The 15,810-nt window shown below is 44.8% G+C and overlaps 1 protein-coding gene across 1 annotated transcript in view; it reads left to right on the forward strand.

Annotated features, from left to right (window-relative positions):
* The window catches only part of LOC147897368 (uncharacterized), a 167,154-nt gene that overhangs the window by 130,512 nt on the left and 20,832 nt on the right, over nt 1–15,810 (forward strand). The window contains exons 26-31 of the mRNA XM_087380859.1: nt 2,763–2,872; nt 3,009–3,444; nt 3,549–3,641; nt 3,745–3,857; nt 4,064–4,202; nt 8,662–8,858. Of these exons, the coding sequence (XP_087236985.1) occupies nt 2,763–2,872; nt 3,009–3,444; nt 3,549–3,641; nt 3,745–3,857; nt 4,064–4,202; nt 8,662–8,858 (1,088 nt within the window). The remainder of the gene's footprint in view (nt 1–2,762; nt 2,873–3,008; nt 3,445–3,548; nt 3,642–3,744; nt 3,858–4,063; nt 4,203–8,661; nt 8,859–15,810) is intronic.

The following is a 15,810-nucleotide window of genomic DNA, read 5'->3' on the forward strand; positions in this document are numbered from 1 at the left end:
AGTTTGTTGTAGTCTTCCTAAAATGAAATCTTGATTTACACAGCAAGACTCCTTTGGAGCATGGATGCCATTTGCAGCGGATAGTGATGTCCATACGTCAAAAAGAGCAACTCTTTCTCACCTTCTCATAGTCAATACAGCACACCTCAGCTCAACCGATCATCTTGAATTGGGTGGACAAACTGAGAGGTCAATGTGACATGCTAAGAGCTTATGTATCCCGGAGGAAATCTAATTGGGGAGTGTATCTTCCTTTGTAGAGTTTTACAATGGTGCTAAACATTCAACCACACCATTTAGTCCATTCATGCTGATGTATGAATACCACCCTAGAGTCGCATGGGAAGAGTATCTTCCTTTGTTTGAGTTTTCTTACAATAGTGCTAAGCATTCATCCACCCAAATCTCCATTGATGATAATATATGAATACCACTTGAGCCCCATGGGTAGTTGGCTTGCAAAATGTCAATGTTGGCATTGTTGCTGATGGTTGCAACAACAACCGCCTCATACTATTGTCAGCAAACCAGAAGAAGATGCCACAATTCTATACCCTTGAAGAAACAATGCTCTGATGGCCTAAGAGTGCTTGGACATTAAATCTGGATCTTAAGGGAGAATATGATCATATTGTGACACATATTTTCTACATTGATTGTCGTCTGACCTTTAAAAACATTTTTCACCAAGTAGTGATGCCATTTTTGCTGATGTAGGTGAAACTATTTTGCATTGAAAGAGATGCCTCCAATGTCGCATACTCGTGTTTGGAGCTTGACTGGTTTTGTCCTTACCGGTTTCCTTAAATAATCCCTTGAGTATCTATAGAAAAAGTTGGTGTGTAGTAAAGTGAGCTAAATGACAAGTGGAAAGAGGCACGAATTATGAGGCAAGCACAACAGATTGACTCATATCTTGCAAGTACAATGGATGCCTCATTTATAGGCAAGGCAAGTCTTATCTTCAACCACACATCTACCTCGTAGATGAGGTTACACATGAATGAAATCAAAGCTAATCTAATCTAGACAAGTGGGCAAGTGGCCATCTAAGGGGCCATCTAAGGGCACATGCACATGCACAATCACACACTTAGGGACACTACAATAGGACTCTAGACCTAGTTCCTACACACCTGTGTCTGAGGGGGGGGGGGGTTCATATCCTTCCAGAGGTGTTGCCGGAGGCCAAAGGCCACTGGTGTGAGAAGCATGGGTGTCGTAAGCTCTAATGCATTGGATCGCGCTGTGTGCACTGTGCAGTGATGTGTGGGTGTCGTGGGCTGTAATGCCGTGAATCACACCATTGCACTATGCAAGGTGACCGTCACATTCGCATGAGAAGTCCACAAAATGAACACAAGGAGAAACAATCATCATGTACTAGAGAGTCGTGAACAATCCCCATATGCTAGGGAAACATAAGGGATGAGAGAGAGACCATGTTGGCCGCAGTACACAAATCACCAGAATGGACAACTGATGTGATAAGCCACAAGTCAAATAGCTGCCAAAGTACACTATCAGCCTCAATCCTTTCTTTTTGGCTCTTGAGCTTTTCGTGCATTGCATGATGTATCCCGTATGGAGCTTGCTCTAACGGTTTTTCTTTAATACTTAATAGAAGTCTCTTTTTGCAAAAAAAAAAAAAAAAAAAGCTGCCAAAGTACACAGGTTTATCCCCATAGTGAACACAAAGCTACAACTGGCGAGCTCGTAGCTCGAGCCTCTCCACTCACTCTCCTTCCTGGCTCACACCCAAAGCCCTGAGACATCCTCTTGGATAGTTGCTAGGTCTGTGCATTTGATTGGTCCCAAAGATGTGTACTCAAGCAGTGTGTGATTTCCTAATGTCCTTTCTCAAAGAGAAGGCATCACCTTGTGGATCACTAATGCCCATAACCCCAGGCAAGGGGGTCCACCCTCAAATGCTAGACCTAGTCCCCATGACCTAACTGAAACTGCAGGAAAACTTTCATCTACTTTTGCAAAACATGCTATTAAAATTGAAATGTAAAATAAAAATTACCAAGCAAGTGGATACAAGTTTTCTAAGGAGTGACAAGAAGCATATCCGTCCACAAGGCTGAACAATTGCACAGAATGGCTGCTTTAATAAACATGGCTAGTTCTTTGCAAAAAAAGCCAAAAAAAAACGTAGCTAGAGCTTTCGGCAAAACACACGACCGACGAGAAGACACATATGGGTTGGAAGCTGTGGCGAGATGAAGGAGCGTGGCGCTATCCGGGTGGCTCTGATATCATGGTGGAGGAGGAAAGTGAGCTAAATGACAAGTGGAAGGAGGCACGAATTGTGAGGCAAGCACAACAAATTGGCTGATATCTTGCGAGTACAATGGATGCCTCATTTATAGGCAGGGCAAGCCTTATCTTCAACCACACATCTACTTCACAGATGTGGTTACACATGAATCAAATTAAAGCTAATCTAGTCTAGACAAGTGGCCACTTGCCCACCTAAGGGCACATGCACCTCACACTTAGGGACACTCACAATAGGAATCTAGGCCTAGTTCCTACACACCTTGGCTACAAAATAACCCCAACATGTAGAAATTGGCCAAGTGTGAGGCAAAAAAGAAATAGTTTTTGTGCAAGAATTTAATTTGTGTAGTTAGGACAAGTTTAGATGATTCATGGATAAGGCTTTAAAAATTTCATGCCATCAATAAAACTTCCACTTAAATTGCATGATGATTGCTCTTTGTAACCTCAAAACTCAATTTGAATAACCTTTGCAGGTAACCAGTGCATTTTCTAAATGGAGGGAGGTGGTGAGAAGCATCAAGTTTATTAACAACCTTGTTAACACTTTCATTCTAGAACAAAAACGGAAACTCTTTGAAAAATGGTAAATACCAAATGATAGACTGTTTCTTTTTTCTTGGCTTTTCATAATACTAGATTTTTAAGTGGAAAGAAAAGAAGCTATGCTAGCAAGATTTTGTCAAGTTTCTTTTTAGTTAAGTATGAAATATTTACAACAGGATTGAGATTATAAAGCAGCAAGAAAAGTGGACTCAAAGTCACAGCTGTATAGTAAGCATGAGACACCACAGGTGTATACAAACAAGTTTTCAAACATGGCAGGAGAGAACTCTCAAGCAGAAGAACGAAAGAGAGAGAAATTATAGAGCGTCTGCCTTTATACAGAGAAGCACAGTGCAAAGAGTCTTTCACAGACTAAAAGGATGGATGCATGACCGCCAAATGAAAGAAGGCTTCTCGCTTTTAGCTTGTGGTAAATTGCAGCACGTCTGTATGAAATCTGCATTTAGTGCTTGGCACAGACAAGCTGGAATCTCCTCAAAACGGCGAGGTGTCCTTAAAAAACTGCACCAAGCATGGGATCAGAAGTTGTTGACCAGGACTTTTAGTGAAATGCAAGAACTTGTCACAGAGAATTGGCATCTCCGAAGAATGGTGAGTTTCACGTTGTGGTATGTCAGCTATATTTTCACTCTATTACCAGTTAAGTGCAAAAAGTTTGTGCAATGTTACATTGTGATTTGAGCATGAACATACAGGTTATCAATGCATTTAAAAATAACTATGAGGCTATAAAGATGGAGAAGGTGGAAAAGTGGCATCAACAGCGCTGTAGCCGTTTTCTATTGCAGGTATTTGAGAGGAAGCATCCTTCTGTACTCACCAAATATCACACTAGCCTTCACGTTGGAAACAACCCCAAAAGACACTGACGATATTGAATTATTTTTACAGTACTGGCGAGAAAGAACAACCTTTTTCATTGCTGTGCACCAGAAAGCACAAAGTTTTAAGGTCAACTCCTTGCGACGAGCATTTCGCGAGTGGAGAGTACATGTCAGCTACAAGTATGATCAATTTGTTTATTTGTCTCTCAAAGCCTGTCCCTTGAGAGTTCTAGCTGCTGCTCTTTGCCTACCACGTGGCTCTTTCCATAATGGAAGTATCATGTCATCATTCCTAATTGCTGTAGCAGGTGTTCTATAGTTCAAAATTTTGTGCAATCTCTTTGTTTTGGCAACATGATTTTAAGTGCCATAATATTTTGAATCAGGCTTGAATTACAAGAATCAGGGAGGAAGCTTTTGATGTATCATTGCACATTCTTGACAAGGCAATGCTGGGTACGCTGGCAATTTCGAACAGAGGAAGCTCAGTATCAGCAACAGTTCCTCCTGTTTAAAACATTCAGGGTATTAGTTTCACCTTGTCAGAAGGCTTCTGCAAGAATTACATGCATGGAAGTCTATAATGAAAATACAGTATAAACTTCCAAGCATATGTGGTGCCAGAATAACAAATTTCCAAAAATTGCACGCACAAGTGGTGTGGAAGCTTGAGACACTATAGAGAGCGTGCTAGATGTTGATTTTGACAAAAATGATGGAGATATCTGGGACCGCGATAACAAATAATTTGTTCTGCTGTTTCCTAATCAGATTTCTGGGGAAAATTTTTGTTATTCCTATGTTGCATCCAGATTGTTAACCTGCAGCATACTAGAAGTACCATAGAAGTACCATAGATATCTACATTGCTGAATCCATTTGATAATGTTGCCGTCCTTCCCACCAGTGGAACAAATATTTGTGAGCTACAAAATTTAAAGTAAATGTCCAAGAGGGGAACTTAACGACATTCAGCACACACCCCTTCAGAATTATTTCGTAAGAGGCCACAGAGTGGTAAGGAATTACTTGACAGTGCAAGTATTTCCTTTTCCCCAATAAAATTTTGGCCAGATATTCCCGCATGAGCCTAGTTAATTTTTGGTACTGCAAACATTCAACATGTCTATGCTGGCATCCTGTGCATTTATATTTGAAAGCCACCAACACTAGGCACACCGCATACATCATGGCAAGAATGCCTGTAATTTAATTCAATTGATGTGGCCACCTGGATAATATATTACTTATCTTGGATGTGTATTCTTTCATCCTCACGTCATATGATTGTGCTTTCCGGTTTTCCTGGTCTTATTTAGTTTCTCCATGGACTTCTTATGCTCAAGCTGCATATTGGCAGGTGTCCACATATAAATAAGTCTTTCCCCCCTCCCCCAAGAAAAAAACCTTGTATTAGAAGCTTTGAGAAGATACAAGATCAGCAGTCAGGAGGCGCTGAAATGAAAAAGGTGCTGGCTGTCATGTAGTGTGCCTCTTAGGGTCTTAGCTCACAACCTAGAGTACAATAGAATAGGGTTCCAACAGCCAGGGCAGAGGGGCTTGAATACCTTGATTGGTAGGATTTATTGTCCCCCCCTAGAGAAGATAACTTTCCATACAAATACTCCACTAAAAAAGGTTGCTAATCGAAGAAGAAAACAAGAAAAACTGGTTGTCCAAACCAGCTCGTTTCCACAAAACCCGACTCACTACCTAGGGTGTCTCAGAAATAGGGGCTAGCAACGAGGGTGGAGGGCTATTCATCCAGCAAATGCCTCGCTCCATGATTCATACACAAATTTACATACAGATTTTGCATTGACAGCCCGTACTGCTCATGCTTCAGCCCATCTCGTCAAATAATCCACAGCTGTCAGCATATAACAATTTCCCCTGGCTGTCATGGGTAGAGGACCGATGGCATCTATTCCCCATTTCTCAAAAATATTATAAGCAAGCATGATATTTCTGAGTTCTGGATGTAAGATCCTCTTACTCATTTGTTGACACTGTAGGCATGACCTCCACCAATGTCTTATGTCTCTCTGAAGGGATGGCCACACATATCCTTCTGTAAGTATTTTCCTCAGCATGATTTTGAAAGCAAAATGTCCTCCACATACTCCCTCATGATTAGCTTGTAGGATATGAAAAACTTCCTCATGCCAGGAAATTCTTTTGAGCACCAGATCAGCCTTTCATGTAAAGAACATCACCTATCAGACAATAATAAGTACAGCTTTTAATAAATCTGTATTTTCTTTGTTTCGGAACTTCTTTAGGCACTTTACCAGTTAACAGGAAGCTTTCCTCACAAGCTAATGTCTCCCTTCCTTTGTATAAGGGCTCCTGCACTCCTATTGCATCAACATAAGCTGCTGTAATTTCCTGCGCAACATCATGTGCATTTACATTCTTACCTCTTTCAATATGCTGGAGTGTCCAGGCATCCAATTGATTTAACAGTTTCTTCACCACGCTTATCCATCTCTTCAAATGAACATGCTTAACCTTCCACACACCTAAAATTTGCTTCACAACTAGTAGAGCATCTCCCTTAATCATGAATCTCTTAATACCCAGACTAATGCATACTTTCAAACCTTCAAAGAGGGCTGCATATTCAGCTTCATTATTACTGCTGGCTTTGAGCTGACTGAAAAGTTTCCACATTATTTGCTCAATTTCCCACATGAAGCAAAGACACGTGTACCTAAGCGATTTTCTGAACTTGCATTTGTTAGCAATGCCTTCCAGGCAGCGCTCTCCTTACACTTCAAAAGTGTTCCTCTACTTATTTTATGGCACGTCCTTGCCACTCATCCCATGCCCATTCTACAAAGTACAATCAGCAGAATAACTCATACAAGCTGCCATGGGCTGAAGCAAAGGGCTCGCTAAGGCCCGTGAGGCCTCCTAACGACAATAATACAGCTCTCTCTCTCTCTCTCTCTCTCTCTCTCTCTCTCTCTCTACAAAGTACAATCAGCAGAATAACTCATACAAGCTGCCATGGGCTGAAGCAAAGGGCTCGCTAAGGCCCGTGAGGCCTCCTAACGACAATAATACAGCTCTCTCTCTCTCTCTCCCTCTCACTCGACATGAGCTCAGCCAGGTTATCAGGGCAGATTTGTTGCAGCTATACACGTTTCGCACTTGGGTTCATCCCACGGAGCTTCCTACGAAGATGGCCACATATCGTGACCATTTTCTCAGGATTTCAGAGGATGGCTTCATCATATCCCCAGGATATATCGGCGTTCATATGTCGCACTCACTCAGGATTGCCTTGGGCCAGCTCAGGGTATCTTCCCACAGATTAGACGTTGAGGCCAGCAGGATGCGTCGTACAGCTACCGGACATAGACCCAGGCGAGAGACTAGGATATGCCCTTGTTGCACTATGGGGGAGGTGGAGACTGAGGAGCACTTTGTTTGCAGATGCCCTTTATATTATGAGATCCGTGGCAGATTTCACTGTTTATTTGGGCACGGATTTGGACCTCTCTCTCGGATTATGGAGTATGAGGATCAGTATTGCTTAGCGTTGTTCATCAGGGAGATCACCAGATACAGAGAGAGATTCCTCAGAGAGCACCGTCGCATCCCTGCCAGAGACCTGGTTATTCATGAGGAGCAGGACGAGGCGCAGGACCATGAGCACAGAGATAGCCCATCTTGCCAGAGAGCACCGATGGTTCCACCCCGAGGATGTACATATGACATGATCCGGCAGCACCGCAGGATGATCTTACACAGAGGCCGTACCCGTCGCTTTATTTCTAGACGACGGAGGATGATGGCAGATTTTCGGAGGAGATTGCTCCATGGAGACTTGGCACCGCCAGCAGCCCATTTGACACTTGCCCAGATCTTCACACTCATGGCAGGAGGCATGGTCGATGGCCATGACTTCCATCATTTCTTTGGATCACAGACCCCTTAGGGAAGACGATGTTCCTCATATTCCATATTTTACATTTTGTATCTAGGCAATTTTGGTACTCTATTTCATTTCATTTTGTATCTAGGATTTTTGTAGCCATTTTTGGCATCTTAGCGGTATTACGATGAGGCCACCTAGTTGGCGCATCGTTGATGATGTATTTTCCTTTCGGATGATTTTGTGTCCCATAGGCCATGTATGGCCTTCCGTGGACCTTTAATAAAATTTCTTTCTTTCTTTCTTTCTCTCTCTCTCTCATGATGATGATGATGATGATGTTGATGATGATGCTGAGACTTATATAGTCGACCATCGACATGACTATGTTGTACTTAAGACTTAGTACTACCATTCTGCATTTTTTGCATTTTGCATTGGTATGGATGCTCGTTTAGCAGCTCCACTACCACAGCTCGTTGTATCAGGATTTTCACAGTCTCATAGACCCATCGGTCTTCCAAAGACTTTAATAAACTTTCTTTCTTTCTTTCCCCCCCGCCCAAAAAAAAAAAATCAACTTATGAGAATCCTCCTCTTCTTTCGATATACTCCAATGCTTCATAAAAAATCAAATAATGAAGGCAGTGCTGTTGAGCATATCATGTGCTCTCTTGTTCTCCAATGACAGAATGTCCCCGCATAGGCATGGATTTTCCATTTTCAACAGCTAATATTTTGGATTGTAATTCCATCACTTGTTAAGCATTCAGTGACTTTACATAATCAAGTATGCAACAGATTGTCATTGCAGTCTTCTATTTTCAGCAACTTTACTCTTTTTCTTTTGTTTGCACAAAATCTTACTGCTTGGTACTGTTAAGGGCAAACCAGTGATCTTGCATCTTGGCAGTTGACACTTCTGCATTTTGAGCAGCAAATAGTGGTCCAGTTTCAGAATTTGTTTTGTTTTCTCGGGCCTCAGTAGATTCCTTCCTTGCTTGATTAGTCATTGTTTACAATGTGGTCATGCATGTGTGTGAGAGGTGCGTCTCCAGAAATATGTGTAGGTTAACCAGCTTGTATTTGTGGTTAATCCAGGCATGGATAAAGTATGCCAAGTGGAAGGCCTTTTGGAGATGCATGGAACAGGATGCTACGGTCATGATATTACAATCACTACAAAAAAGAGTGTTGTGGGCTTGGCAGGGTCTTGTTAGAGAGATTACTATAAGACGGGAAGAGCATCAGCAACAACGCTTTCTTCAGCGTGAAGCGATAGTCCTTGCGACTAGGGCGTAAGTGATTAATTATCTCAAGTTTTGCCTTGTTATTAGCATTGTGTTTGTGTACATAGATTGTTCATGAATCCATTACAGAAACTGATATACATTTTAATGAAAGGATCAATCTCAACAATAAGATTTCAAAATCTACTCACCAAACAAGGTGCACTTTTTTTGTTATTTTAAAATCAAAAGTGCGTGAAAATTACTCAAGAAATTCAATTAATTATGTCATGACATTGCTTACAAATTCTATTGAACACCAAATGACATCAATGGGACTACAAAAGTCACATGCAGGACTGAGTTTCTAATGTGGCAATCGAGATTGTCACTTTATTTTTCCATGCTTGTCTCTGTGCTTTCATACCGTGGAGAAAATATGGATTGCAATTTCAAATATCTTTGTGAAGAAGGCCTTTGTGCAAGTTCAACGATGAACTATAAAGTTGTTTGATTGGCTGCCTCATAAATGTACAGCTTTTTTCCCTCGGGTTTATATGGCAGCCCACACCCCTGAGAGAGAGGTCAGTCCTCTTCTCAGCCCTTTGGTATGCCATCATTTTAGAGAGATGCATTTGGCAGAGAGACCCAACCAGGGGTTTATGCACCTATCGCTCTACCAACAAGCACATACAGCCAGACACAACCAATGCATCAAATGGTAATAGCTATTACAAAGCACAGGATTAGTGGTGGGCAGATTCTTTGCGTTCATATAAGGCCCTACCTGAGGCCATCAAACTTGAGATGTCCTTCTCCGATTATGTGAACGTCAAGCGTGATGATGCCTGCACTTCCGAAGGTTACACACACAAGAACTATGCAGCCAAGGATATCAAGGACAAACTCACAGTGCATAAGTTCAAAGGGGACACTCGCACTCCTAATGAGCTGGAAGTTGGAAGATTATTTCTTCTTCTACCCAAAGCAGGATGCAGATCGCATAATCTTTGTGGGTATGCACATGCAAGACTATGCACATACTTGGTGGCGTTATATGAGGGACTCGCCTCATAGGCCAACCACATGGAAAGAGTTCAAGGAGTTGATGATCACCACATTTGTATCCCCACTCATATTGGAGCAATATCTGGCTGAATTCTATGCATTATTGCACACTGGTACTGTCCAAGAGTACTAGCAACATTTTTGGAGACTTTCCTTGTTTGTACAGGACGTATCTGAGAGAGGGAAGTTGCTGCGTTTCATCTAGAGATTGAGTTCTTCTCTCGCTGCAGATGTGAAGGCACATAATCCTCAAACAATTGAGCGTGTAGCCCAATGGGCAAAGGTATTTGAGCCCAAATATCCCAGCAAGTATAAGATGACAGCAGGGAATGCAAATGAGGCTGAGAAGAAGCCTAAGGTGATTGATTGGCATCAAAGAAAATTGGCAGCAACACCACTTCCGAGGCTTCCCACTGTTACAAGTAGCAAGATGTCATATGCTAAGCCATACAGGTCATTTGATGCTAAGCTAGGAGCTAAGCCAAGTGTTGGAAATGAAAAATTAGAATTTAAACAACACACCAGGGCTATTATGGACAGCAGAAAGCAGGCAAACTTATGCTTTAAGTGTGGTGAGAAGTGGACTCCAGAGCATCGGGAAGTTTGCAAAATGCGTAACAGTGGTACTGCAAAACTTGGCATGATTATTGAGATATCGGATTATGAGGATTTAATGGATGCTTCTGAGACTTTGGATGCCACTCATGATGATTCAGAGGGTGCACACGTCGTGGAAGAAGCTCCAGCTGTTGGAGCCACGAAGGGGGCTTATTTTCCCTTTGATCCCGATGGTGCTAATGAACATAATATGCAGGGTATACAATCCGATGACACTCAGCCCACATGTAACATGCGAGACCGTTGGCCTAAAGTCTTTCATGTGCAGCATCAAATTGCTACGCCTTTTCTTGCGTGAGAGGATGCAAATGAAAATACTCCTGTGGATGAGGAGGAGATCTATTGGGATGCGCAGCAAACAATTTAAGCTCTCTCTTTTCATGCCTTCATGGGTGCCAAAAGTGCTGAAACTATTATACTGAAAGGATAAATTAGCGGCACGACTGTTCACATGCTTGTGCACAGCACTAGCACTCATAGTTTAATCAATTCTAAGACCTTACAAAAGGTGGGACTGATTGCTATTGAGATTGATCATGGGCTGAGAGTAGAGGTGGTAAATGGACAGCATTTGGTCAGTAAATTTTGTTGCCAAGATGCAAGGATCAAGCTCTCTGAGGATTATGAATTTGCTAGGGATCTCTTGGCACTGAATATGGGCCCAATAGATGCTGTCCTGGGCTGTGATTAGCTGAAATCCTTGGGCAAAATCAGCATGGACTTAAATGCCTTGTCACTCAGCTTTGTTCACAAGGGAAGATCTATAACATTGCATGGTATTGCAACTCCTAAATTGCAGGTCATTGCAGCAAGGCAGTTGGTCAGAGAGCTTAGGAAGGAGCATGCCCTCTACGCATTAGATGTGTCAGTATCTCAGGGGGGTAGCATTCCCCGTGTTGAGGATTGTGATATGCAGTAGTTGCTATTGGAGTTTCAGAGCTTGGCAGTAAGCCCATAAACAAAGCCCCATACCATCTCTCAAAGATTGAGCGAGAGGAAGTGGTAGTACAGGTGCGGGAATTGCTTGAGAAGAACTTCATCTCTCATAGCACTTCTCCTGTTGCCTCCCCAGTTCTTCTGGTGAAGAAGAAGGATGGATCGTACTGCATGTGCATTGATTACAGGGATCTAAATAAGGCCACTATCAATAACAAGTTTCCAATCCCCATGATAGATGACCTATTGGATGAACTCAAGGGTGCTCCGTTTTTAATGAAGATAGATTTGAGGTCTGGTTACCATAAAATCAGGGTGAAAGGAGATGAGCACAAGACGGCCTTCCGCACAGAACGGGGCTTGTATGAATTCAAGGTGATGCCTTTTGGATTGGCTAATGCACCGGCCACCTTCCAGGCACTGATGAGCAAGATATAGCACAACCACTTCTTTTCAGATGCATGCTTGTTTTCTTTGATGATATCCTCATTTACAACAAGGATAGACAAGAGCACATTAAGCATGTGAAGCAAGTGCTGGAAATTTTGAGGATGCATCAGTTTTATGCAAAAGCTAGCAAATGCACTTTTATGGCAAAGGAGGTTGAGTACCTAGGGCATACTATGAGTAGACGTGGCATCCAAATGTCATATAAGCAGAAGCGGTGGTTGGCTGCAGTCCAATCCTATGATTTTGACATTGAGTATAGAAAAGGGAAGAAAAATGTGGTTGCAGATGCCTTGTCTGGGCTTGCAATTTGTCTGCTATCTCTACCATATATCAGGAGTGGATTCATGGCATTCAGGAAGAGTATATGCAGAATTCTAAGGCAGCTTCCATATTTTCAGATTTGCAAAAGCCTTCTAGTTAGGTTCATCTGGATTTCAAATTGCATAATGGCCTGGGTTCAAAATTAATCATGTGTATTGGAACTGCTGCTGCTCCCCTCCTCACTGCTCTCCTCGCTCCCTGCTGCTCTCCCCGCTCACTGCTGCTCCCCCGCTCCCTGCTGCTCCTCCTGCTCCCCTCCTCGCTGCCCCCTCCCTTCCCTCCTGCTGCTGCTCCTCTCCCCGCTCCCTGCTGTCTCTCTCCCCGCTCCCTGCTGCTCCTCCTGCTCCCTCCTCGCTGCCCCCTCCCTTCCCTCCTCGCTGCCCCCTCCTACCTGCCCCCTCCCCCACGCTGCCCCTTCCCCCGTGCTGCAGCCTCCCCCCCCTGCACTGCAGCCTCCTCCCCCCCCCGGGCCTGCTGCTGCCCTGCGCTGCAGCCTGCTGCCCCCCCCCCGCACCTGCTGCTGCTCCCCCCCCGCTGCAGCCTGCTGCTCCCCCCCCGCTCCTGCTGCTGCTTTCCCCCCGCTGCAGCCTGCTGCTGCTTCTCCTCCCCTCTCCCTCCCCTCTCCTCTACTCCTCTTCTCCCCCTCTCCTCCACTCCTCCTCTCCCCCTATCCTCCCCTCCTCTTCCCTCCTCCCTTCTTCTTCACCCTCTCCTTCTTCTGGATTACCCCTATTCTCCTATAGGGGTCTCCTGGGATTCAAGAAAGCGGACGAAGTTTTTATTTTTTGTGTTTGAATCAGCCAACACACCTCGATTGACGAATGAATTCCCATTCGAGCAATCCGTCTCCGCTCACACCGGCCGCGAGAACTATCACTTTTTCAAAAGACGAGCTACAGCAGTTGCAAAAGGATTTCGAACATGAGTGTTCCACGACTCTCTTCGCACGCATTCATGGCTCACACCCCTCCAGGTCACAAGCTAGAGATTGGATGCTGTCGGCACTTCCTCAGGACCTCGCCCCCCACCTCAAGGATGTTTGTTTGTTGGGACGGGGTTTCTTTCAGGTGTGCCTAGATTCCCCGGACATCACGAGAGACCTGCTACAGGCCGGGTTTCTACTTCTAGGCTACAGGAGGATCTTTTTCTTTCCTTTCCAACTGGGATTTGACCCAGTTGAATAGGACAAGCAGGGAGTTTCTGTTTTCATCAGGTTCCTTGGTCTTCCCTCAGTTTATCACCGGCTTCTTTCAGTTATTGGCGAGAGGTTTGGTGTGGTGGCAGAGATCGCCCCTCTGAGGTTTGGCTGCTGAGGCGCTCAGGATGGACGGGGTTCCCAGGGTTAGGGTCATTGTCCAGGACCCCAATATTTTAGATGACCACATCATGCTACAGCTACCCGGATGGGTCTTTCTTCTGTCAGAGATTTGAGGTTGCAGGTCGGCAGGACCAGTGCAGGATTTGCAGATCCTCGGTACACTTCGCTAGAGATTGCCCAAAGAAGAAAAAGAGGCCCACAAAGCAACCAGCTCGTACTAGCTTACGACAGAGAGCTGGAGCAGGACATACCGCTCCACAGACATAGCCTCAGACACGGGCTCCCCCCTCTCCTAGGGCTACTCGAGTCACTTCGGCACCCCGCGCCACCTCTGGCCCACGGTGGGCTCCGGTCGCGGCTAGGCCCTCTACTCTAGTTCACTCCTCCATCTCTTTGGAGGCTACCCCCTTGGAGCCTCAGGAGGAGACTACTGTTCAGGAGCCTTGTTCAACTCCACCCTTGGATCAGGCTGTACCTTCCTCAGCAGCGCAAGTTGTTGGCACCTCGTCTGCACCACTTTTAGATCAGGATCCAGTACAGGTGCCTCCCTCTTTGGAGAGAGGGAAGGGGGTTTTACATTCTCTTCCTGCTTCGGTAGGAATCCTTCGTACCCCCTCCCCAGGACTGGCTCAGCGGAACTCTTTTTCCGCTTTGGAGAACCTCTCTAGCCTCCCAGATGATGATTTTGTACCCTCTACTTTTGGAGAGCCAATTATCGCCTTCCCTGTTGAGAGTTCTTGATGTCCCATGGGCCCATTTTGGCCTTTAGTGGACAATAATACACTTTCTTTCTTTCTTTCTTTCTCACGTGTGGACTTTCCTCCCCTCAGACCTCGTGTGTATGGCAGGAGGTCTGCTCCGGTAGAGGCTTTTGTTTCCGCTACCAGGTCGGGTAAGGTATTCCAACCCACTTCCTCCCGCCGATGAGGATAGCCAGTTGGAATATACAGGGATTGGGCGGCATCCCTCATCGCCGTCGCAGACAGCTGATCAGGAATCAGCTCCATCCAGGTGTTTCAGGTGGTTCCCTAGACATTCTTTTTCTTCAGGAACACAAACTGGATATGAGAGATTGCTCCAAGTCAGGTAAGCTGCTCTCAGGCCAGACTTTTTGGCTTCCAGCCTTGGGAACCAGAGGAGGTACATGCATTTCAGTTTCAAACTATTTTCTCCCTCTGGTCATTGGACACGGTACCATAACCCCCTCCAGGGCCCAGTGGGTTTTACTTTTGATTGACGGACGTAAGGTTGGTTTCCTCAACCTTTATGCTCCGAACAACAGAGGGGACCGTGTTTTGTTTTGGAAAGAGTTGCTCTCGTGGGCTGACATTGCGGATTCATGGATTATTGGAGGTGAATTCAACATGGTTGAGGCACCCTCTGATAAGAAAGGGGGCTAAGAAGGTGGTATCCACTCCCTTGAGAGAGCAGCCTGGGATGCCTTCTTGTTCAGGTTCAGTGGCAGAGATGTTTAGTCAGATGATGCATTTCTTGTTCAATCTCAGTCACTTTTGTTTTCATGGTCGAACCATAGGGTGCAGATGCCTATCCATGCTCGGATTGACAGATTCTATGTGGGTGACTGGGCTCTTGATAGAGGGGGGACAGTTTGCATTGCACCCGGTGTTCCACTTCAAACCATTTTCCGGTAATTTTGTCCATCTCAGAGCCTCATCTGAGGGAACGGTCTCACAATATCAGGATCCCAGATGCCTTATACACGGATGAGACTCTCACAGAGATAGTGTTGGAGATCTGGGTTTCTCATATACAGGGAGGGGTGGCCGGTCCTTCACATGTGGCCACAGCACTTGACAGTATCAGCGACTTCTATCACTCAGTTGCTAGTGGTCGGCGTTGATGTTGGGGATGGAAGTTTACTTTCTACATCCAAGGATGGCATTCTTCTTGAGGTTGCCTTTCAGCCTGTCAGGATTGTTGGTTTTGTGGACCTTGGAGCGGGCTTGCAGTGGTACTTAGACCCCGACCCTCTGCTCTTGGCCTTGGGATCCTGGAGGTTGTGGTTATATGGAGGTGCACCTATCAGGTGCTTGTAGTGGGACCCAGGAGAGTGGGAATGGATAGATCATGGGCACTGAGAGAGGGGGATTCCCTTCTTTCGTTTCACGGTTGGTAATGCTTGGAGGTTTCAGCTAAACAGTAGGGGTTGGATTCCCTCCAAAGCCCCCCATTGGGAAAGCTTCTTCATCACCACAGACTTGCATAGAAATTTCTGGAGGAGGCTCTAGAAATCCCTCAGAAATAGAAAGATCACTCTTTTCTTTTGGCTTTCTATTCATGGAGGGATTG

This window comes from Dipteris shenzhenensis, chromosome 10 (genome assembly GCF_047967505.1).
Source record: "Dipteris shenzhenensis isolate YYH24624 ecotype China chromosome 10, Dip_SZ_1.0, whole genome shotgun sequence".
Taxonomy (NCBI): Eukaryota; Viridiplantae; Streptophyta; class Polypodiopsida; order Gleicheniales; family Dipteridaceae; genus Dipteris; species Dipteris shenzhenensis.